Genomic DNA, 25,524 nt, shown 5'->3' on the forward strand with positions numbered 1-25,524 from the left:
CTGTAATCAGGTGTGTTTCAGGTTTTCCTCCATTTATGATGGCATCCACCATAGAAAAGACTGGAAGACTTGAAGAAACATGCTCATAGCTGTCTTCTTTCTGAACTATAAATAAACAGATTGCAGAGGCTGACATTAGGGTGCCCTTCCACTGTCATGTGATCTCGAACATCCCAGGGTCTTGGTGGCGGGCAAGCATAATTATCCCAGATGACTGGTGAAATCTTGACCTTGTAGAGGAGCATTGGAGGATTGAGGCCTTTTGCAGGATAGGAAGGAGAAGTTTGACTAGAATGAATTGTAGCAGCACCTCTAGGTTTGTCATTTAAATTCTGAGGGGCCGTGTGTACTCATAGCGATAATGAGACCTCCGCTTCAGTACCTGGAAGGTATGGGAGAATTGCATGCAGTAACTCCTAAAGCCAGATGCTTCAACTTTTTCTGCTCCTGGCACTGCCAGACATCTAGAAGTGACTGGCACTGTGTGAATGCCCTGAAGGAACTAATAAAGACACCTGAATTTTATAATTGAGAACAGGTTCACATTTGTTTCTCCTCAGAATTCTCTGATAGCTTGATTCCCCTTCTCCCCGTAAGATTTTGTTTACCTCTGGATCACCCTGCTTGGCAGAATGCTCTATACACTCTGCACACTGTATCCCATTAGACACAGAAACAAATTGTATACACAACAACCCATGCTTTTAAAAAGTTCTGTTTTTATAGAAGTTACCTCAGTGTTAATTACACGCAAATGGGAGGAGCTTCAGTCAGCGGATTCTGTAGACTGGGGAGTGAATGTTTTAAGAATACAACAGTGGTGCTGTAATGCATTTCTATTTTGTATAATGATTTGAAAAGAATTTTAGCTTGGTAATAGTGTGTACCTTGAAAATCCCATTGTGGAAACTTCTTTCTAAATGCACAGGTATAGGGAGGCTCAGTATTGATCAGACGGCTGCCAGCTTTAATTCAGAACACAGTTTAGGGTACTTTAGGGTGTTGCTTGGAAGGCAAAACCATTTCCCTCAGTAAATACTTGTGTACCTCATAGCCCTAATGATAACATTGTTTATTTTTAACACAGTGGATTAAGAATGTTTATATATATACACACACATATATATGTAAACATATATATATACATATATAAACACACATACATATAGTGTGTATATATATCTATATGCATGCCTATGTTGTTGAGTGTAGAAAGTGTACATAAAATTAGTACTCAAAAATTTGAGGTTATTAATTGCAGAGAACTTATTACTTCCCTCCAAGGCAAGGTGAAACCAGGGAGATAATGACTCTTGAAGGCCAGTGAAGGAAAACCGCTATTTTTGTGGCACTTCTGGATGAGTAAATCAAAGAAGACCTGGAGAAGAGTGATATCTGGAGTGTTATCTTCACACAAAATGGATATTTACTCAGAGGCAATTTCTTCTCTCTGTTTTCTCAACGAAGGATAATTACCAAAATATGTTATGCTGATGCATCATTTAGATTCTGTTTTCCCTCAAGTTTTATGGGATGCTACTCATGTCGAAAAAAGAAATCCCTTTCATTGTAGCTAAGCCACTGTCACATTTTTGATGTCACGGTGACAGAATGATTCTATTAACATCTTCTGTAAATTCTGGGAAACAATTTCTTCCCACCCCCGGCTTCTTTCTATCAAATCTGAGGCAGAATTTCTTAGTCTATTGATTGATCCTGCCATATGAATTTTGTTCTGCCAGTTTCCTTCTTGTTACATTACCAGTGCTTCCCTGTGTTGATTTCTCAGTGGCCAGGTATGTGGGTTTGTTTTCCTTTATTGTTGCAAAATATCCCAGATAGTCCAGTTGGAAGGAGGGAACATTTATATTGGCTCGATAAGAGATGTTTCTGTCTACCTTGGCTCTGTGATCTTAGGTCTGAGATGGCAAGGTACATTATAGAAAGAGCAGCAGGGTAGAGGAGGTCTACTTACCCATTAGCACCTCAGAAGCAAACACAGATAGGCAAGAAGGAATTGGTCCTAATATCCCCTTCAGTAGCACATCTGTAATTACTTAACTCTTTCCAGTAGATACCACGTCTTCAAAGATCTGCCACTTGCTTCCCAGGTGTGCAAAGCTGAGGCCCAAACCTGCATCCAGCATCTCGGTCTTTGGAATATTTTTGCAGCTCTCCGTGGCAGGTTCTTTTGTTTTGCCTTCAGTGTTTTGACTTCATCTGTTCAACTCAGTCGTCACATCTTTGTGCTGTATCCTTGCTCTTAGCTCAGCCTCATAGCAAAGCTTTACTCGTGACTTAAAAGATAGGTTCAAATGGCTGGAGAGATGACTTAGCCGTTAAGAGCACTTGACTGCTCTTCCAGAGGTTCTGAGTTCAATTCCCAGCAACTACACGGTGACTCATGACCATCCGTAGTGGAATCTGGTGCCCCCTTCTGGTGTGTCTGAAGACGTGACAGTGCACTCACTTAAAATAAATAAGTCTTTTTTAAAAAGTGGATTCAATAAGCTACACAATACAGTTGAGTTTATATGGGTTTGTCCAATATTTTAGACCCTGTATCAGGAATTCTGTGACTTGTGTATGGATGACCTTAGACTTGACAGCTTAGAAAACGGAAAAGACTGGGTGGGCAGCAGTAGACTACTGGCTCATCTCGGCTCCTTGTGTCACATCTTCCTACTATGAACATGTATGTTTGCCCTCTTATACTAGTTTCAGAGGTGGGAAGAAAGGTGTTTAGTGAACAGCCATTTTGATCAGCTTACACTTAAAGGGTGAACATCAGCTTCATGAACAGGAAAATATCAGTGGCAGAAGTTAAGAATCTTATTGATACCCTACTTATTGTTCCAGATAGTAACCTGTTGGAATGTTTATGTTAGCAGTCTAACAGGCTGACTTCAAGGAGATTTCCTTGACTCGCTTACATAGGCAACTAACTAGAGCCCAACCCTGATGTCGCATGCCCTGGCATGAAGAAGGGATGTGGGTATTGAGACCTAGCAGTTCCCCTCTTGACTAGGAGCTCCCCATGTATCGATTCTTTTAATAGTCAATAGAAGACCACCAGTTCTTTTCAGGGCATTGTGCTAAGTTGTTTCCCCTCTCGAAATAGCCAAACCACAGATAAGAGTAACTATCAATTATTTTCTCCTGGCTTCAGATGGAGGTGGTCCAGATGGCCACACATGTCTGGATCTTTGTGGCCCTGGAACTCTTTTATATAGATGTGACATGGGTTCAAACACACAGCTCGCATCTAACAGCCTGGCCTGTGGTGACCTTTACAGTCACCATCAAATGCACATGCTCATCAAAGGATCAGGACTTTTCATCTGTGTTTGTCCTGTTCTGCCTTGGGACTCCTTCCCCTTTATTAAAAGTGTGTGAACTTAAGGCAGCTGTTGGATGGCAGTAGCCACTTGGTTCCTTTCTCCATCTTGGACCTTCCTCTGACAACACCCAGTTGTATGTTGTTGTGGGTGTTACTTAGCATGCCCAACCTTCTGAAGTGATGCCCTTGAAATTCCTGTGTTTTGTCTTTTCTTCCTTCAGAGAAATACTCTCTGTTCCCTCAATTTTGTATGTTAAAGCCCAAGTCGGTGCCTTCCATTTGCGTTTGTGTGTGTGTGTGTGTGTGTGTGTGTGTGTGTGTGTGTTATCCTGTTAGACCTGAATATTTTTGAAAATTTAAATACCTGACGTATTTCAGCACAACAAAAATTGAGTGTGTGCATTAGGTCCAGACAGACTCAATTTTAAAACCTGAGCCACAGGCCCAGTGGTGGTGATGCACATCTTTAACCCAGTACTTAGGAGGCAGAGACAGACAGATCTCTGATTTTAAGGCCAACCTGGTCCATGGAGTGAGTTTCAGAATAGCCAGGGCAACACAGAGAAATTGTATCTCAATAAAACAAATCAGCCAAACAAACAAAACAAGCTGTGCTACAAAAATGTACTTGTGTGACGTTGGGTGACTCACTCTGAGCCTCTACAGCCTTACCTTAGAATCTGAAGCAATGGTATTTTTCTTCAAAGGGCTGTACAGAGGATTGATATTGGCGGTCTATGCTCTTCCTGATGTGCTTTGGTCCTTCCGCCATTCGTGTTCCTACATGTGCCTGGTTGGCTGGCATTATCTTAGTTCACTGACTGGTGATTCCTACCTTACAGTGAGTGGAATAGTGTCCTATGACCCCCACTGAGACTAGTGACTTCACCAGTGACCAATACTGTAGGAGTTGAAATTCCCCAGCTTCTTAAGCCCCTCCCTGGAGTAAGCCTAGCTCGTTTATTTATCTTGTATACCAAAGCTTCTGCAGTGGATTAATCTTCGAGGCCTGCTGCAACAGCTGGCTTGATAATGCTTTTTTTTATTGGCTATCTTCCCTCCCATATATCACCTCTCCGTACGCCTCTCAATGTCCCAGCACCTCCCATATAAATTACCTGTGCCCAGCCCTTGGTTTAGCCTGTTTCTGGGCAAACTCAGTTGAGATGCGGTGTTCAACCATTCCACAGTGACTGCAGCGCTAGCCCCTCGGTAATTGCCAGCTAGTCACAGCTTGCATGATAATCAGCCAAATAACACTTGATTTCTTCCTAAGACACTGCCTGTTCTGTACAGAGCCACGTTAGACCTCTTCATGTTTTGTTGAACGGCTTGGAGCCACTTCTAATGGAGAATACTGCCCGCCATCATCGTTCGTGCAGGTGGTCCAACAACCACTCACGGTTTGCCTTCCAGGGTACAAGTGGCTATTGATCGTTTGAAACGGGGCTAGCGAAATCCAGATGTTCTGTGAGTGTGGAATACAGGATGTCAAAGACCTATTATGAGGAAACGAAATAGCTCTTTTTTGAAGTGCTAATCTTGCGGGTGTTAAGTAAACTGTCTTAAAGTTATCTTTACCTGTCCTTTCTAATGTACCTACATAGATAGTTTTAAGTTGTAGGAAAACTATATTATGGATTAAACTTCTAAATTATATGTGATTGTTAACTTATTAATACCTTAAGTTTCTATTCTCTCATGTAGTGTTGTTATACCAGGAAATTATTAGAGTACCTAAGACTACCTCCCTCTCCCCCTCCCTCTCCCTCTCCCTCTCTCCCTCTCCTCCTCCCCTCCCCCTTCTCTTCCCTCTCCCCTTCCTTCTTCCTCTCCCCCTCCCTCTCCCTTTCCCTTCCCTCCCTTTCTCCCTCCTTCCCTCCCTTCCCTCCCTCAGTCATCTGCTATAGCCTGTGATATTATGTTTTTATTTTAGGTTATATGTCACCACATCCATCTCCTTTGGGAGCCCCAGAGCATGTCTCCAGCCCTATATCTGGAGGAGGCCCAACCCCACCCCAGATGCCGCCGAGCCAGCCAGGGACACTCATCCCAGGAGATCTGCAGGCCATGAACCAGCCTAACAGAGGTCCCTCGCCTTTCAGTCCCGTACAGCTGCATCAGCTTCGAGCTCAGATTTTAGCTTACAAAATGTTGGCCAGGGGCCAGCCCCTCCCTGAAACTCTGCAGCTTGCAGTCCAGGGAAAAAGGACCTTGCCTGGTATGCAACAGCAACAGCAGCAGCAGCAGCAACAACAACAGCAGCAGCAACAACAGCAGCCCCAGCAGCCCCAGCAGCCTCAGCAGCAGACACAGGCACAGCCACAGCAGCAGCAACAGCAGCAGCAGCAGCCGCCAGCTCTTGTTAGCTACAATAGACCATCTGGTAGGTTAATACGCAACTAAATGAATATCATTCCGGTCCAGCTTGGATAAGCAGCCTCTTACACACAGAAGCAGTAGGTTGGTAGAAGCCATTGAGATCAGCTAACATTCTTGGTTTCTGCTATAGAGTCCTAGAGCAGTGTTTCTTAATTGGATACCCTCCTGCAGGCTGGGAACCTTGGGAGAAAGCACGTAAACACTAAGCACGTTCTCCTAAGATCCTGTATTCTCTTTTAAGAGGTACAAGGTTGCTTGAAAGCCTATCCGTGTACTTCAGGTTAGAAACCCTGTGTCTTCTGCATCCGGCTATAGAACTCCCTGCTCAAATTGGCCCCCAACCGAGGCTTTCGATATTTGTTGATTTATTTATTTCTTATCCTTTTTGTTGGAATAACATTTATGCATCTGTTGAGACCTGTTGTAAAAAAAAAAAAAAGAAATTATCAAATGAGAAAGCCGGAAATGTGGGAAATCTTACAAAGCAGCCAGAATCTCCAGGTCAGGGATGTAAAGCCCACAATAGACCCCATGCAGTTACCATGACTGAGCTTCAAAGAGGACTGGAGTTTTCTGACAGAGCCACAAGGAGGTGGGGTCACGGATCTCATTCTCACCATTCAGAAGGAAGTTGCTTCCCAATTTCTCAGAGGACACAGCGTCGTTTCTGGCCTGAGAATATAAAGTAGATCTCCCAGGTGTGATTATTCTTCAAATTACAGTCATCCCTTGGTGTCGGAAGCAGATTGCTTCTAGGACCCCAGCGGATACAGAGATCTGTTATGTTCAAGTCCCTTATATGAAATGTGGGGAGGCATTTGCATTTAAACTATGTATCTCCTCTCTGTGTACTTTCTCATCTGTAGATTATCTAAGAGAAATACAGGCTATGACGTGAATGCTCTCGGAATGGTAGATACACTGTATTGTTTAAAGAATAATAACAAGAAAAAGAAGTCTATGCCCACTCAGTATGGATGCATTTTCTTTTTTTTTTTTTTTGCCCCTGAGTAGTTTTTATCTGTGGCTAGTTGAATTCACAGAGTTGGGACTTACAGATATGGAAGCCTAACTATCATTACATCGTCATTATCACTGTCTACATCGTCATTATCATTGTCATAAAAGGCTTCGTATGACAGAGACATTGGTAGCATTTATTCATAGCAGGGTAACAGGTCCACATGCCCCGTTTCTTAGACTCCTTGGGATAAGAATCAGAAGCTATGAGTACATAAGAGATGGGGTCGATGCTGTCCTTTGCCTGGCCTTCTGGCGGCATGGTTCTTTCATTTTGGTAGGGACTTTAAAGTGTTCCTCTTTGAAGCTTGCGTTTCTAGTGTGTTTCTCAAGGTAGTTCTGGTTGATGGTGCTTATTCCAGAAGCCTTGATGGACCCTGAGTTCTATCCCTAGAACCTACATAAAGGTAGAAGGAGAGAAACGGCTACAGAGAGCTGTCTCCTGACTTGCTGTACATGCAGGTTGTGGCACACATGACCCCTTTCCCTAATCATTCATTCATTCATTCATTCATTCAATTAAGTTCTAAAATAGAACTAGATAAATAGAGGCTATGCTTTAGCGATCAGGGATTTAGAGAGTGGAGATTGTAATGTTCTCCATATACAAGTACCATCTCCTATGAGTGGCTTCCACTCCTTTGGGTAAACTGACAAGCTAGTAACCATCAGAACAATGGATCTGAGATATTTGCCCTAGGTTTAGGAACTCAGGTAAGGGGAAAAGATTCTGATTAGTATATCTGATTTAAATACTTTAATTTTCAAGTCAGTGTTTCTTTTCTGATAGATTTAGTTTCAAAAAATAGAGACACCAGGAAGATGAACTCTTGTAGGTTGTAGGTTTGATATTCAAAATGAGTCCAGGTGCTGGGGCGATGGCTCTGTGGGTAAGAATGCTTGCTATGCAAGCAGCACGACCTGAATTCAAGTCCCTAGAACATGTGTAAAAATCAGGCGTGGTCGTGGGCACCTGTAATCTGGGTGCTGTAGTGGAGGGATTGGTAGGGAGACAGCAAGATTGTTGGTGCTTGCTGGCTGCCGGTTGGACTCCATGCTCGGTTAGAGATCTCAAGGGGATGAGGCAGAGACAGAGTAGGACACAGGGCACCCACATTTTCCTTCTCACCTCACCTTCCCCACAACACATACTTACTTATATATTTCACACATACACTCAAAAAGTTAATAATTTTTAATGAGTGTCTTAAGCCAGCTGTGGAGGTAGATGTAGGAGGGTCAAAAGATCACTGTCATTTTCAGTTATGTCATGAGTTTGAATCCCAGCCTGGGATGTATGAAACCCTGTCATAATACTGAAGCCCAAAACAAAACCAGCAGAAATTTGTGTCTCATAGTTCTGAGGCTGGGACTTCCACCATTATTAGTATGTCGGCAAATTTATTATGTGGGGAGTCTTTGCTTTCTGGGTTGTAGAAAGCACCTGTACTCTATCCTCTCACAATATAAGGGGTGAGGAAACTCTGTGGTCTCTTACATGGTCACTGGTCTTCCTCATGAGAGCGTTTCCTCATGGCTTAATTTTCTCTACCTCCTAATACCACCTACTTAGAGAATTAGATTCCAGCATAGGGATCTGGGGAGATACAGACATTTAGAACATAGAATGTGTTTTTTTTTTCTTTTTTCTGTGTGCGTGCGTAGGTACATGCGTGCATGCGTGTGTGATTTTTAAGACCAGTTCTTTCTTTGAAGCCCTGGCAAGCCTTGCCCCTGTAGCATTCTGCTTCTCTCTGGATAAGCTAGGCATGCACCAACATCATTATTTTAGCAGTTGAGTTTTTAAAGAAAAAAATTATTTCATACCCAGATTTCTGTGTCGTGGCTATGAGGGAGCCTTTTGATAGATGGAGGAAACCAAACAGTATCATTGGAAAAGACACCCCAAATTTCATGCAGGGAAATGACAAGTTGAACCCTCAGTAAAATCGTAAAGCTCTAAAACTAAAGCTCTAGAGAATTTGGCTACAAAGAAGGAAAACTTTTACATGTAGCTTAGACACTGCTCGCTCACCGGTACCCTGCCATGTTCTTGGCGCATTCCCCCTCTGCTGCATTCAAATCCAGACCCTAGCAGTTGTGACTCAAAAGCTCATATTCTTGATTATTTCCCCCAAAGGGCTCCTTCTTGACCCAGGGAAAGGATCTGCAAAGTAGAGGTGCCTCAGCTCTTCACTCCTGTGCACAAAGGGGAGAGCAGAGCTTCCTGGCACAAGTTCTTTTCAGGCTTAACTCTGGACACAGTTAACAGAACTGGTGGTCTTTGCTTCCCACATCTTAGTGCATGAGTGGTTTTAACAACCGGGTTTTGTGCAGAGCCCAGCTGGTTACATCCAGATAGCTGGCACCTAGGCAGAGCAGGGGGAACAAAGTGATGTTCCCAAGAGGTAACAGTATGGGATTTTTGCCAATTGAGCGTAATTCATGGTGCATGGAGTGTGTCTTGGAGTTTCACCTGCCCTGTCATAGGCCTCCAAAGGCATTAGCAGCTTTTAACTGACCTCGACTGAGCAGGGAAACATCCCACAGCATGAAGAAAGGATGACGAGTTCCTCATCTGAGAAACCTCTCCATCAAAGTAGTGAAATTTAAAAGGTGAAGTTTATGTTATCTGAGTACATCCATGTGACTGATATTTCATGTTAACTGAACCTAACTGTGCCTTAATTTTTCTGGGCCATTTCCACACAAGGGAGGTACCCTTCTCAATCATCCACTTCTTTGCCTATTCCTGTCTTGTCACATCCCTGTCAACAGAAGACTTCATTTTAGTACCCCATTGCTCATGTCTTTTGGATGTCCCAGCTGTCATGCTTAGGAAGAAATGGACATATTTGGGCAGATAATTGTTTTCTGGCCAAGTGGACAAGGAGGTCACAGGTGAAAGAGGACAGAAAATATCTCTTTCTAATAGAGCAACGTGTCCTTGCTGCTGCCAGGAGAGTGTTGATCCTGTAAAACGTGGGCAGAAATCTGACATAGAAGGACAGACAACCTTATTGGAAAACGACATTTATTTATAGACATCTAAAATAAACCTAAATAGTGGAAGGATTTTTTTAAAGCCAATATTAAATTATCCCCCTCCCTTTAAAAAAAAAAAAGCGTATTTGTTCATAAACACCCTGCCAATCTTCCAGAAAAAAAAAAAAAAAAAAGACACGCACTTCTCCTAAGGTAGTTAGGCCTCTTCTATTCTTGTGTCCCTTTTCCTAGTATACTTAATGAACAAAGAGAACACATTACAGCACTGGGTTGGTCTTCCTTTCCCAGACCTACTCCAGAGCTAGAACTCACCGGAAGTGACATTGTTCCATAGCCGGATGCCCTTCTGCACACTGCGCATGTGTACTGGAGGAGGCTGGGGCGGGGCAGCAGCCGACATGTTGGCCACTTCTCAAGTAGAGTCTCGTCCTTGCTCATGTGGCAACGCTCCAAATGAAGACACATTTCTCTTTTCGCTTTGATTCTCTCTCTTATCCTTTTAGGGATTAAAGCGGAATAAAAATGAGAACTGAAAAAAGTTGTGGTTTGGGGAAGGTGAGAGAACAACCTTATAGTGGTAGAAAAAGAAAGTGGGTTTTTGTGTTTTGTTTTCTACTCATCTTAAATGCTTGTGTGTGTGTGAGGGGGGTGCATCTGAAACTTTCTGATATGCTCGGTTTAAATATTCTTTACTTCACTTATTTTTTTTCCAACCTGTAGAAATCACTTACATTTCTCTTTAATACAGAGTAGAGTGGTGATTTGCATAATCACCCTGTGTTGAGCTGGAGCTAAGTGCTCAGAAATGCTGTGCAGGTGTGGCTAAGACGCAGGTGCTTAGTGAGCCTGTTGCTCTATTCCTTCATATCGGATGCGATGGGATTGGGCCACTTTCTGGAGAGACAGGCAGTACAGATTCTACTTCGGTTCCTCAGACAAGGGCTGAAGCCGATTGCGTTTTGAACACTAGCCATAAGCCTAAATAATGGAGAGACAAGCTAAAAATCCAACCTGTGCTCAGTTTGAAGGTGAGGGGAAAGGCCTTAGGTAGCTAACCGCAGGCGTTTGGTGCACAGTGGGGTGGTGTTTGTGGCCTGAGTCCAGTGCTCTCTGTAAACCTCCTGCAGGACAGGCACCGAGTTGCGCAGATGAGGCTCACATCCTGAGCCTAAGTACAGGAAGCTACATTGAATTTTCCGGTCTGTAAATCAATGTATTTATACAGTCAGTCAGAGAGAGGAGAAAACAGACCCACACAGTAAATAAATCTGGGTTTAGCCAGGAAATAGAATTTGCTCCTAAGTAGCCCTGATCACAGCTGGCAGGGTACACACAGCAAGTCTGCTGACCCAAGGAGCATCTGTGTTGGGTTGTGTAAAACTGCAGACACGTTTTTGAAGTTTGGCCTAGAAAATAGCTCCCCAAGATGCCAGCTAATACGGTACCCAAATTCTGGAAGTGCTTTCTTTTGTCGTGGGGCTTTCTGTTGTGTGGCATGCAGTGATTACATTAGACTTTTCTCCCTGTCCTTGATCAATAAAGACGAAAGAGTTGATCACATAGTCAGATAATCTTACCTGAAGCCTTACAGCCACTCTGTGTGAGAGGTGTTATCATCATCCCCACTCTGCAAATGATGAACTGATATAGGACTTGGTAACTTGGTCAGCTTCACACGGGGTAAACAGAACTAAGGAAGTATTTTTTCTTTCTTTTTTTTGGGGGGGGGGGCGAGGGTATAACTGTTATTTTTTTTTCTTAGAGTTATTTTGTTTGATGTGTATGAATGTTTGGCCTGCATGTGTGTATGTTTGTCCTGTATGTGCCTGGTTCCTGAGGAGGTCAGAAGAGATATCAGATCCCCTGGAACTGGAGTTACAAATGGTTGTGAGATACCGTGTGGGTAGTGGGAATTGAACCTGGGTCCTCTGCAAGAACAAGCATTCTTTAGCTCCTTCTAGTGCTGTGAGGTTAGTTGGAATATGTAAGCCTATGGTTGGGTTTCTGTTTCTCAATATTCAGGATGAGTCCACCAGATTACAATGTAATAGGATAAGGCTAATAAGGCAGATCAGCCTTATCTTGGAAATACACAGACAAAAAAAAAAAAAATGACCATCTGACAATACCTTATTTTCATTAAATCCTGCCTTTGTACTTCTAGGTAGTCTGGCTATGAAGGTGGTTGGGGTTAGTGATAATGACTGCAACCAGTGAGTGTGTACTGGTGCTGGACTCATGGGCTGTTTTTATCTTTTGAACTTAGAAAAGAGGGAAAATACTTTTGACAGTGAAATTTATGGTAATCGTCGTGATGCTATTTTACCAATAACTAATAGATTTTCTTCTCCAAAAAAGTATTTGTACTTTGAGAATCTGAAACTAGTGAGCTCACCATTTTGAATGCTAAGCCCACAGCTTCTAACATATTTAATTCTACCTGCTCAGTGGGTAAGAGCTCTTGCCATCAAGTCTGAAGATTGAGTTTGATTCCTAGCACCCACATGGTGGAAGGAGGGAACCGACTCCTGCAAGTGGTCTTCTGATGTCCATATGTGCAATGAATAAATGTAATTAAAAATTAAAAAAACATAAATGCTAGAAATCTCTATCTTCTGTCATTTGACTAGTCATACATAAGACAGTGCAAGGAAAACAAATTCCTTAATTTAAGCCCTCTCGGGAAAGGTATTCTAAAACCTATCCTACATAGTCATGCCCGTGCTTAACAACCTGGGCGTTAATTGCTTTCTTAAATATGCATGAAAAAAAGTTCTAAATAAGACAGGTAATGAAGATTTATGTATTTTGTACAAGATTCCCCCATTCAGAAAACAAAACATTCATTGAAAGAGTTTAGTTGAGAAAACAACTTTATATGATGATACACCCTGGACATAAAAATAAAGAGTTGTAAGGGGAGGGGGAGAGGTTTGGGGGATGTTGGCCTGGAAACTGGGAAAGGGAATAACAATCAAAATGTAAATAAGAAATACTCAAGTTAATAAAGATAAAAAAATAAAAAAATAAAGAGTCATATATTTTACCCCAGAACGTTTTTTAATCAACCCTCAAGAATACCAAGGCCTAAGAACAAACTGTACGAGCAGTGGTGGCACACGCCTTTAATCCCAGCACTCAGTAGGCCATACAGAACCTGGTTCCAGGACAGCCGAGGGCATACACAGAAACCCTGGGGGTGGGGGGCACAAGAAAAAATCTTATCTAGGTCTGTTATTTGGGAAATTTTACCTAATTTTTGGAAGAGAAAGAACAGCGTGTGCCAACTATTGGGAGAAAGGTTTACCAGTACAAGCGCGCGTGCACGTACACACAAACACACACACACATTCTGGAGCTCCCCACCCCCTGCCCCCAACAGACACACACGGAAGCTTTTTGTACTAAAAGCTTTTTGTACTAATTTTTCGCATTTCCCTATGTCACGGTGTTTGCTGATGTCTTTCTCTGGATTGTCATTGAAGTCCTCTAAATGGCACTCGTCAAAAGTTGAAGGAACCTGTTCCACTTTCCATAATGCTTGCCTTTGTATAGTTAATTATCGCACCTCTCTGAAGTTTTGGACTATGATTTTTGTGCTTAATGGCTTTATTAGTTTTTTTTTCCCCCCTAAGGGAGGATAGAAGAAACACTTGGATGAATTCTGCTTGTGGTTTGAGCATCTGCTGACTGAGAGTCTTTGTCTTTTTATAAAAAGAAAAAGTTTTCTAATATATCTGGTACCTTCAGTAATCTTACTCAACTTTAAGGAAACTGAGAACTCACCTGGAGGAGAGTTGAAGCCCTTCTTATTCTAGATTTGTGTCTAGCAGATAATTCAAATCCCCAACACTTGTTGTGGAAAAATGGCTGAAACTGAATTCAGCTATACTTAAAGATTTGTTTTGTTGCTTAGGGACAGGGTCTCCTATAGCCCAGGTTGGCCACCAACTCTTGAATTCAACTCTTTCCTCTATTCTGAAGTGCTGGAATTGTAGGTCTATGCCACCGTGCTAAGCTTCAGAGATAGGCTAAAGATTGAATGCCATAAGAAAAAAAAGGCTTTCTTGAATCCTAATATTTGCTAATTTTTATTAAGGGAAACGAGCACATTTTACCCCTAATGTTGAATGGTTTTAGAAAAACTTTACTACTGTGTGATTTAAGTAAGATTTGCTTCCTGTGATTCACTGTAACTAAGCCTGAAATAAACTTTCAGAACTGCTAAGGGAAGTACGAACCTCTTTTAGCTCTCAGCAGACCAGTTAGCTCTTTTAGTGCTAGGCACTGGATCTCAGAGCCAGCATCAGCTGTTGGGACAGAGGCCTGTTTTGCAGGAACCTATCAGCAGTTTGCAAAGCGAGACCTTGGGGCCACACCCATTGCATCTGATTATTGTAGAAATCTTTCTTTTTGTGAAGTTTGAATCCACCTGTGATTCTAAAAAAAAACAAAAAACAAAAACAAAAACAAAAAACAACCCTCCCTCAAAAAAAAAAAAAAAAAAAAAAAAAACCCTGCAAACTGTGGCATTAAAAGCTAGCTTGTCATTTCCTTGATTTATTACAACTAGGAGTCATATTTTTGGTATTTTTGACAATATGCATTAGTATGTGCCATTTCCCTGTGAGGTACTTGCTAGGCTACTTTGTCTCAGAGTTTCATTTTTTTTTCTCCTTCCTTTGTACCCTCCATTAGTCATCTCTTGAGTTTAAGACCCTGGCAGCCTGAGACCCTAGGTGGTGGTCGATGGGTGGAGGAGAAATCAGCATGGTCATCAGGGGTCCTTCCTTCTGTCCTGTCCTGCCTATGCCCCTCTTGTCTCACAGGCCCTGGGCAGGAGCTGCTGATGACTGCTCAGAACACCCAGCAGAAGCTGTCGGCACCCGCACCCAGCGGCCGACCTTCACCTGCACCTCCAGCGGCCACCCAGCCCACGGCCACAGCAGTGCCTGGGCCCTCGGTGCAGCAGCCTGCCCCAGGGCAGCCATCTCCCGTCCTGCAGCTGCAACAGAAGCAGAGCCGCATCAGCCCCATCCAGAAACCGCAAGGCCTGGACCCCGTGGAGATCCTGCAGGAACGGGAGTACAGGTAACTCCAGGCTATTCCCAGGGCCAGGGACTGTCAAGGCTCATGGGGCAATATCCTCATAGGGTCACTGGGAGGGATGAAGAGAGGCGGGAGAGGACTTAGGTTGTGACTGTGGTTTCGGGGCAGTTGTAGAGGAAGTTCACATGCTATCCGGTCGGTCCTTAATGTGTTGCTGAGTAGGACAGACTGTGACTTTTTCTCATTGGGTCAGAAACCTTTATCTGCCTGCTCTGTCTACTTGCCGGGTGCTTGGAATACAAAGATCAAACACCCAGAGTTCCTGAATCCCAGGGCGTGTCACCTCGTCCTAGGATTATGAGATTGTCTGATTGTGTTCGGAACAGCTGATGACTTAGTCGGGTTGAGTATGTTGTCTGGGTCTTTCCTTCTGCAATCTGGCCCCACTCATGGTACTGAGTAGCTCGGTACAATGTGTCCTGTATTTTAATTCACTCATCTTTTAGTCTAGAGCTTGGCCCAGCTTTAGGGATAAGCCTTAGGTATCTGTCTTCAGATGGGATCCTTAGTTAAACTCCTAATCCAGGCGCTAGTCACCTGATTTGACACAGTTGTATCTAAATTAGGCACTGGCACACTTTTCCTGTAAAGGACCAGATGGAAAACATCTAATGTTTTACAGGGCCATATGTCTTAGGCAGGGATAGTCAGCTCTGTCCTTTCTGTGGGAAAACACCAATAGATGGTGGTGTCTTGGCTTTGTTCCAGTAAAACTTTATTTAGAGAAGCAACTAGGGACAAGATTTGGCCCACAGATGTTACTTTGTTACTTAGCAGATCCTTCAAGTCAATGGTTAACAACCATGAAACACTGAGTGCAGTTAGAACTAAGATGAAACAAAGTTAAGGTGAGTTCTGTGCTCTGTCAGGGAGTGTGCTCTGTCAGGAACAGCTCTATTGTCCTGGGAAGGTTACATTACTTTTCTGTGACTTCTATGTTAAGAATGTTAGAGTCTTTTCTGATTGAGTAGGGAAAGGTGATGTGTTCTGTAAGGTTTCAGTAATATTGGTATCAATCCTTCTCCCAGTATTCTTGAATTAAATGGAAAGTAGATAGGAAAAAAATTGCAGAGAGTGTTAGCCAGGAAGCAGTGTTTGGGTTCTCTTTAAAAGTGTTATCCTAATTTTTATTAAAAGGCTTGTAGCTTGTTATGAACTAAATACAATATAACGGGTTGCAGAGTTGTTTTGGGGACATCCCAGTAACCAGATAGTAGATGTGGGTCACCTTTTTGGAGTGGAAACATGACTTTACTTTCTCGTTTCTGTTGCTAGTTATCATTGGGATCATTTCTTCTGTCACTCTCAGCTTGTCATGCGCCCTGAGCATCAGGGCCAGTTACTCATCGTTGGTGACACAGACTTTTGGACAAAAACGTGTGTATCATAAAGTCAGACATGAGGATACCCAGGGCAGAAGAGCTCATCAGATGCAATAGCTTCTTTATGTTGTTGAATAAAAGAAGTCATAAGTAGTGATTGGGCCAAGGGTCAGTTATAAGAAAGAGCAGAATTATATGGATATGCTATAAAATCTACCCTGCTTTAGCCCTGCCCAGGAGGGGCGAAGAAGCCAGAAGCTTTGTTAGCTCACGCAGTTTACCCTCATAGGACATTCTCTGTACCTAGATATTTTATGTAACACTGGCCTTTTCTCCTTACCAACCTCTTGTATGTGTGCACGCGTGTGCACATTTGTGCACATAAACTGCTCTGTGGACTCCAAACTTGTTTTGTCCTCATTGGTGCCAGGATTTTAATGACAGGGCTCTCCTATAATCTCATTTTAATGCCATTTTAAGAAGCATGAGTTTGGGGTTGGGGATTTAGCTCAGTGGTAGAGCGCTTGCCTAGCAAGCTCAAGGCCCTGGGTTCAGTCCCCAGCTCAGAATAAAAGAAAAAAAAAAAAAAAGAAAAGAATGAGTTTGGAGGATTGTCTTCCAAAGTATTAAATAGTGCCGTGTAGCCTATTTCAGTGTGTAAAACGTTTGTGACCTACATGATCTTCCTAATTAAATTTTTATTGCATTTCTTCACTTATTTATTTATTTATTTATTTATTTATTTATTTCTGGCACATCTGAGCTACTTCACAAGTATGGAGGTCAGACAACAAACCTGTGGGAGTCGGGGGTTTTTGTTGTTGTTTTGTTTTTTGTTTTCCTTCTGTTATGTGGTTTCTGGAGATTAAGCCCAGAGTTGTAAATTTGGTAACATTTACCCTCACAGAGTCATTTCACTAATGCCATTCTACTATTTTATTTTATTTTTTAAAGAATTATTTATTTTATGTATGTGAGTACACTGTCCCCAGTCTTCAGACACACCAGAAGAGGGCACAGGATCCCATTACAGATGGTTGTGAGCCACCATGTGGTTGCTGGGAATTGAACTCAGGACCTCTGGAAGAGCAGTCAATGCTCTTAACCTCTGAGCCATCTCTCCAGCTCTCTTTTTCTTTTAATTTATTTATTTTTATTTTATGTGTGTTAGTGTTTTGCCTGAATGCTTGCCTGGGTCAGGTTGTCAGATCCCCTGGAACTGGAGCTAAAGACAGTTGTGAGCTGTTGTGTGGGGTCTGTGAATTGAACCCGGGTCCTCTGGAAAAGCAGCCAGTGCTCTTGACCACTGAGCCATCTCTCCAGCCCCTCCTATTTTAATAAAAATGACATCTACCACTGTCCTTTAAACTGTTGTACAGGGTGATGTGCGCCTATAATCTCAGCGTATGGAAGTCTGTGGTATGAGAATCATGAAATCAAGGCTAGTCTGGGGTACATAGTGAGATATATCCCAAAAAAACAAACAACTCGAAATCAGAATGTAGCTAAAGAAATTTTTTTCATAATGTTATTATTTGATAAATGTGTCCACTGTGGTAAAGCTGAAGTTGTATGGTTCGGGGGTTGCCAAAAACCTGGTGGGACCTTTGGCCTACATCTCCCCATGGCCATCTGGAGAAGAATGGACTTGTGCTGGCAGCGTTTCAGAGGCGTGCCTTATCTTGTTTAGTCGTGGAACAATAGCTGACTTCTGCCTGGATAAAGACACATTGTTCAACCGCAGAGATTAAGTTTATCATTGGAGGGGGTTACATTAAGTCTCTTACATACTCATAAAAAGCAGTTATGAGGATCTTTCTCTCCTGCTCCCTTTGATGGGCTAAGCTCCCTAGACTTCTACCTGATCCCTAGACTCTGCCTGGCCTCTGCACCCTCTCACCTGGCTAAGGATTTGAGTGAGGTCCTAACAGCTCTCTTTTGGGATTTTATGGGCTCTGACAAAGCAAAATATCATGTAACAGAAACTCCACAACAGATGTTCATTTCATTGGCTACAGTCCTTGTCTGCAAAAATTGGAAGGAAATTATTAGGAAGTTACATTTCTTTAAGCCAGTTGGCCGCAATTCCTGGTTTGCCATAAACTCAGAATCTTTTTTTTTTTTTTTTTTTTTTTTTTTTTTTGGTTGCAGCTTAAGTGAGCCTCTGCCTGTGTACATTCTGCCTGGTTTCAGATCTCTACAGCCCTGGGCTTGAAAGCGTTACTTACCCCTTTATTTTGGGTCATTTCCTTTTGACTCTTATCATTTTTAATGGAAATGTATTCTTCTTTCTTTGGTGTCAGACAGTTTTACCTGCTGCACTAGCCCCCTATCCCCACCGCCCCCCAATCTTTGGGCACCAGTTCTTGACTCTTACTATAGCCAACTTCATTTCTTTCCATATTCAATTAAAGAATACTTTAGTAGCTTACACACTGACGTGTAAGCTAGGTCCATGTAAGCAATTGTTTGCACGGAGGATGTGTGTCACACTTAGAAGGGATTATTCGAGAAAGGCAGTTTTGAATTACATCAGGTCTCTGGTCTCAAAACAGAATTGAGTATGGAAATGGGTTAGGAGATTGTGTGTGTGTGTGTGTGTGTGTGTGTGTATGTCCATGTACCTGTGTGCGCATGTGTGTGTGCACATGTATGTGCGCACTTGAATGCATGTGCGCACATGTGTGCATGGGTGTGCATGTGTGCATGTGTATGTGTTCACATATGTATGTGTGTGTATGTCCATGTGCCTGTGTGTGCATGTGTATGTGTGTATATGAGTATGCACGTGTGTGTGTGCGCACACATGCATGCACATGTGTGTGTGCGCACTCGAATGAGCATGTGTGTATGAGTGTGCACATGTGCATGTATGCATGTTATATGTTCGCATGTGTGTGTGTGTGAGTGTGTGTGTGTGTGTGTGTGTTTTTCCTTGTCTTGCCCTCATCTCTATCACAACCCTGGGAACTACTTTTCAGGAATCACCAGTAACCGCTATGCCAAGAGAGTCACCAAAGTCACACAGAAAGAGAGTACCCTTTTTCTCACCCTTGCTCTGTAAAGTGTCACTCAGCTCCTTGAAGGGACAAAATGCACCAGTGTCATTTTCTGTTCAAATAACTCTCCTACGGGAATCATAAACTTCTCCCCTGGACCTGAACAAATATCTCTTGCCTTTAATGGAACTCTTTGCCTTGGCAGAACAGTAACCCCTCTTGATTTACTCTTCAGTCTGTATGAAAAACCCGAGTGACCTAATTCTGCTTCAATTTTCTGTGCTCGTGAGGAACACTAAATGAGCCTCCTGCAGTCGGGCAGGATTGCATCTTGCTGTTGTCTTGGGAAGTTTAGAATCCTGACTCTCTTTATCAGACGTCCTGCTGAATCCCATTGATGGGAAGATGAAATTGTCCAGGAGAGGAGCATTATTTAAAATGAAGATTTCTATTAAGCACAACAACAGAGATAGGAGTTGACTGTCACCCCTCCCCCACCCCGCCCCACCCTTATAACTTTACCACCCTCTCCGTGCGCCACAGTGAGCGCATAGCATTTTTCTGTAAAATCTCCCTCACTTCTCTTGAGTTTGCACTTTTTACTTCAGGAGAGAGAGGGCAGGGGTGTGGGTGAATATATGTTGGGAACTCTTGAGATGCACTAATAAATCACTTCTCCTTTGAAGCAGCCATGACAGCGAGATATGCACCCTTAGCTCCTATGTGCTACAGCACCCCAGGCACCCACACTCTCTCTCTCTCTCTCTCTCTCTCTCTCTCTCTCTCTCTCTCTCTCTCTCTCTCTCTCTCTGGTTCTTTTTTTTTTGGAGCTGGGGACCGAACCAGGGCCTTGCGCTTCCTAGGCAAGCGCTCTACCACTGAGCTAAATCCCCAACCCCAACACCCACACTCTCTTACTCTAAGCCCCCACTCCTGGCCTCATGTCCCTCCCTTTCCTCCAACTTCCCACCCAGTTCAGTGAGGGTCTAACTCAACATAGTCACCCCAAGTGTCCTGTATTCACATTCTGTTCTCAAGCCTACAGCCTTTGGAAGATGGAGGCAGAAGCCCCATTCCTTGAGTGTAATGCCTGGTCCACTGTGCCCTATCAAACCAGAGTACATAGGGGTAGTTTTAGTTCTAGGATACAGAACCTAGGAGGTTGCCCAGTGCAATTGTGGGCGACACCATCTTCACTGTGGTCTTGATAGTAAGACTATAAAGCAAAGTGGTTTTAAGGGTTAAAACCTTGAGTTTTACCTTTTCTGCCCTTTAAGTGTTTTGTTTTCTCTTCATATATTCAGTGTTTGGATGTGGCTTCTTTTGCCCTTTTTGGACACTTGGGGCTACATAGATAGATGGGAAAAGCCATTTGGACAGTAACCATCTGTATAGTGTAGGCTTTGGTTTTCGGTTCCTCCGTGTCCAGCCCTGTGATGTCAGCATGTTTCTTCAGTTTTCTCGTTAGTCATGTGGGGTCACTGCAGCATTTATTTACATGCGCATGCATACTCAAGTGTGTGCTTCTGCGTGTGTGTGTGTGTGTGTGTGTGTGTGTGTGTGTGTGTGTGTGTTGGGAATTAAACATTGCTCATTAAATGCACTTAGTGCCAGGAGTATTTACTGGGTTAACTCATTACTACTTTTATTAAGGTCTCTTTCTTTTCAGTCTTATTCTCAGTTTTATCCCAAACCTGGGGGGGTGGGGCTTATTCTAAAACTAGATTTCAGTGGTGGGTATTTTTAAAAGTAAGGCTTGAAACCAGTTTGTATGTGCCCAAGCCAGAGGCTGGAGAGAGATGTCTTGCATTCTGTAGTCTGCCTTCATTAGGAGGAAGTACTTGCAATTATATTTTTGATGGTGTCTAAAATGAGAACCCCTAGCATCCCTTTTTTGGGAAATGCTATTCACTGCTGCCCCTGAGTTTTTGCAGATGCCCAGCTTGTCCTCTTCCCTCAAACAAGCACTGCACAGAGGAAGTGGTTGTGGTTGGCAGGACTCTCGGAATGTCTCAGCTGGCTGACTTCTGTGGCCTCAGCTCCTAAAACTGTGTTTGCCACCCCACTTTAGCTACTGGATCACTCTCGTCTCAGCACAGAAGGAAGAACTGTGGCCTCGCTTTGTACAGTGGCAGGCTGGGAGTTGGGCGGCTAGCCAGACTGCCTCTGTGTTCTCTCTGTGTGGAGAGCAGGCAGGGACTTCTGACCCCCCCCCCCCCCACTCCCCGCCCCCACTGCTAAGTTCCTTTCCACGTCTTAGAGAGAAGCTAGAGAGAAGTTCAAGGTGTGTTGGGTAGTACGAAGCATCTATCTCTAGGAATTCAAGGGGTCCCTTTCTTGATTAGCTTTTGAGAACCCCATTGGAGCTCCATTGAGGTAGCTGGGCAGGTAAAGGCATTCATTGTCTTGAATCTGGAAATGCAAGTGAAAACTGACATTTATAAGCTGTCCGTTTTTGTCGTATATGTACTAGGCACTTGGAATGCATATCCCCTTCTCCAATAAATAAACTGCAAACATTTTTTCTTTAAAAAAAAAAAAAAAACCTAGTTGAGTGTCAGAAATTGACTCCCAGTGTGTGGAATGTATTTTATCAGGAGGCCAAACCTTAAGCATTATTGATCATAGAGGACTAAATCATAATGTAGATCTCCACCCACCCCATCCCCCCTCTTTCTTGTTTCCTTCTAGACTTCAGGCTCGCATAGCTCATAGGATACAAGAACTGGAAAGTCTGCCTGGCTCCTTGCCACCAGATTTACGAACCAAAGCAACCGTAGAGCTGAAAGCACTTCGCTTGCTCAACTTTCAACGTCAGGTAATACCTTTTCCCCAGTGAGGCCATGGTGTAGGAAGTCAATGTGATTGTTCTAAGGTGTGACCTGTGAGCTTCCTCAAGTCTGCTGGATACTGTTATAAAGCCAAGAACTTAGTGAGAGGGCACAGCTTTTCCCCTTCTTTATGTCAGGACATTTTTGTCTCCTGTACTGTACTGTACAAAATCAGTTATCAAACTCTGGTATCGTGGACGAAAACCATGACGACAGATTGTGGAGATCTGTGTCTTTGTCTTAACGACTTCAAGGAAAACCACCACAGAGGTGGTAGATTGTGTTCCTAGTAAACCCAAGTGTACAAAGTTAGCCATGACTCCAGAGACGAAAAAATATGTTAGTCTATCTCAGTCCTAATCGCTAGCCCAAACAAACAAACAAAAAACCCCAGTCTTATATCTTAATTATTCAACAGAACTTAATGTGGGGGCACTTGGTCACGTCAGAGCCACAGGTTGACTAAGAAGGAGTTACTATCTCCTAGAACTCACTATTGAGATCTGGCATAATGATCTAGTTTCTGATGTCTAAATTAGTAGACACGGAATGGAATGGAGTAGAGCAAATTTTCCCTTGGCTGAGTTTTGTCAAAGTGGGCTAATCCCTCTTCCACAGATTGCCTGTCTGAGCCCAGGGGGACAAGGAGCCCATCTTCTGTCACATGGGTTGCCTTAAGTATGTGACTTGCAGAATGCACATTTAATGAGTAAACACAGTCTGGAAGTATTGAATTCGGTCTGTTTGGGGATCTGACGACCGAAATCACAAAGCCTCTTTTGCAACCATCTATGAACTGGAGTTCACATTTGACTTCCTGTGTCACCTGATTGAAGGGCATCTGGTGTCTGGGGGTGGGGGTGGGGTACCTGGCTAGAGTTTTGAGAGAGCAGATAACAGGTTTCATTTAAAACAAAGGAGGAAAAGAAAAAGTCCGCAGGTCTCATTGCATCTTAAATAGAGGATGAATAAAATTTTGGACACAGGTTTAGGAATGAATATTAGTGGCATGTGTTCGCAAGTTTGAGACATGAGTCTCTCTCCTCATGTCCTGCTGGTCCTTGGATTTTGTTCGATACTCTCTACTATCTACAAAGTTTCCTGGAAAATCTGTTATCTACTAAGTTTCCAGGATGGACGTGACTGACACTAATTTCAGGTTCAGTTGAACGTCATTGTAACATGGATCCCTCCAAGTTCCCACTGCCTACTATCATAGAGTATGTAATATGCTTACATCATTATATGATTCTAATCTAAAACAAGTCCATGGCACAATACAAAATTTCAATACTAAAGAATATCATTTTTGGAGAGCAAGAAATCCCAGACGGGTATTTTTCATATTTATTTGAAACTATGAATTTACATTGTCAGAGTTACTGTTGTACTTGGAACATGAATGGACAGCAACTCCCTTGTTCTTCTTGTAGATCAGCAAGAGAATGATATATGACGGTTAAAAATAATTAAAGATTTATTGACTAAGCAATGCCTTAACAATAATTAAACAGAGTGAATAACTTTATTTCAAACCTAGCATAGCATCCTCATAGTTTTTTTTTACAATAGTATAATTGTTTTTCCATATGAATTATGTGGAATGAAAATTTATACTGTCCTTAAAATTACCGTGTAAGATCGCTACAGTTTCCAGTTCTTGCTTTTAGTAATAGACTAACTGCAATTGGATTGAGAAGCTTGCCTCAAATCCTCTTTCTGTTCCATTGAGCTGAAACTCTAGGAGCTCAGGGCTCGGGGCCTGGCTTGCATTCAGGGGATTCTCTAACCACCACTCTCCTCCTGATAGCTGAGACAGGAGGTGGTGGCCTGCATGCGAAGGGACACCACCCTGGAGACAGCCCTCAACTCCAAGGCGTACAAGCGGAGTAAGCGCCAAACCCTGCGAGAGGCACGCATGACGGAGAAACTGGAGAAGCAGCAGAAGATAGAGCAGGAGAGGAAACGCCGCCAGAAGCACCAGGTCTTTAGGCCTTTGCATGTTCTTCCTGGTCAGAGGTGGCCCGAGGGTTCAGTGGTCATGGTTAGGATGTTTGCAAGGTTGGTGCAGGGGAGGTGGGGTTGGAGTGGGTCATAGAACAGAAAGGTGGCTCGGAGTTTATATAATACAGACGTATCATTTAGAAATAGGAAACTACCCTGCTCTGCTTTTAGTGACTGTGATAAAACCCTGAGAAAACAACTTGGGGAGGAAAGGGTTTATTTGACTTGCAAGTGATCGTCCATCTTTGTGGGGAGCCCTGGCAGAAACTCATGGCCGGAACTGAAGCAGAGACCACAGAAGAACACTGTTGACAGACTGGCTGTCTCTCTCGATAACTTGCTCAATTGTTCTCGTACACAAACCAGGACCACCTGCCCAAGGTGACACTACCCACAATGAGTTGGACCCTCCCCCATCCATCAGAAAGTGCCCCACAAACACGTTCACTGGCCAGAGGGAGGCAATTTCTGAACTGAGGTTCCCTTCCCACCAAATGACTCTAGTTAGTGTCACCTTATAATAGTGACCGGCCCAGGGGCTGTAGAAAGATAAGGTTGAGGACCCAGCTTCCTTGAAACCCATCAGTTGTGGTCAGCAGAGGCTGCTCTAACAAAATACCAGACTGGGTAGTTCATCAACAGTAATGGTTTGTTTCTCCAGAGAGCTGGAGGCTGGAAAGCCAAGTCTGCAGAGCAACACGGTCCCCTTGGGGTGATGTCTTCTTCCAGGCTGCAGGTGGCCAACTTCTTGTGTTCTCACAAGGCAGGAGACAGAAAGAAGAAAGCTCTCTGGGTTCTCTTTCTAAGGGCTTCCATCTACTTCCTGATCACATTATATGAGGGGCATCAGCTTATGAACTGGATCGGTGTTAGCAAAATTACAGTTACAAAGAAGCAATGCAAATAATTTTATAGTTGGGTCACCACAACATGAGGAACTGTATTAAAGGGTCACACCATTAGGAAGGTTGGGAACCACTAAACTAGGGTCATTTTTAGCCCATGACACATGTGCTACTCAGAGTTCTGTGGAAAGCTGATAACTCAGTTGGCCATGAGTGAGTTTCCTAGAGCAAAATTCTGGGGAGAGATAATTTAGAAAAGGAAGCGAGGTAAGAAAGTGATTTTGGGGTTTTGTTTGCATATATGGTTTTATGCCACATATGTGCCTGATGTCCCCAGAGGCCAGAATAAGCCTGGATACCCCTGGAACTGGAATTACAGATGTTTTCAATCAACAGCGTTAGTGCTGGGACTCGAACCTGGGCATTCTATAAGATGAACAAATGCACTTACATTCTGAGCCATCTTTCCAGGAAGTTATTTATCTAGTGTTCTGTTCTCCTGGAAGGACCCAGTTGGAGGATTCACAGGGGCAGATATTCAAAAGCATTCCCTTCTAGGACACTAAAAATATTTGATGTAGGATTTGACTTTGTCTCATGATTGTTTTATTGTGATTAATTCAGTGCCTTAGTTTCCTTTTGAAAAGCGAAATACGCATTTTAGTG

At 43.1% G+C, this 25,524-nt stretch overlaps 1 protein-coding gene across 29 annotated transcripts in view; it reads left to right on the forward strand.

The window, feature by feature from the left end:
• Smarca2 (SWI/SNF related BAF chromatin remodeling complex subunit ATPase 2) overlaps window positions 1-25,524 on the forward strand; it is a 167,491-nt gene that overhangs the window by 19,883 nt on the left and 122,084 nt on the right. For all 29 annotated transcript variants that reach the window (XR_015632072.1, XR_015632078.1, NM_001429134.1 and 26 more), the window contains 4 exon segments: window positions 5,277-5,726; window positions 14,578-14,839; window positions 21,870-21,996; window positions 23,820-23,993. Coding sequence is in view for 27 of the 29 variants with exons in the window: in NM_001429134.1 (NP_001416063.1) it covers window positions 5,277-5,726; window positions 14,578-14,839; window positions 21,870-21,996; window positions 23,820-23,993 (1,013 nt within the window). In the remaining 2 variants the exon portion in view is untranslated.

Source organism: Rattus norvegicus, chromosome 1 (assembly GCF_021556685.1).
Source record: "Rattus norvegicus strain SHRSP/BbbUtx chromosome 1, alternate assembly SHRSP_T2T, whole genome shotgun sequence".
Classification (NCBI taxonomy): Eukaryota; Metazoa; Chordata; class Mammalia; order Rodentia; family Muridae; genus Rattus; species Rattus norvegicus.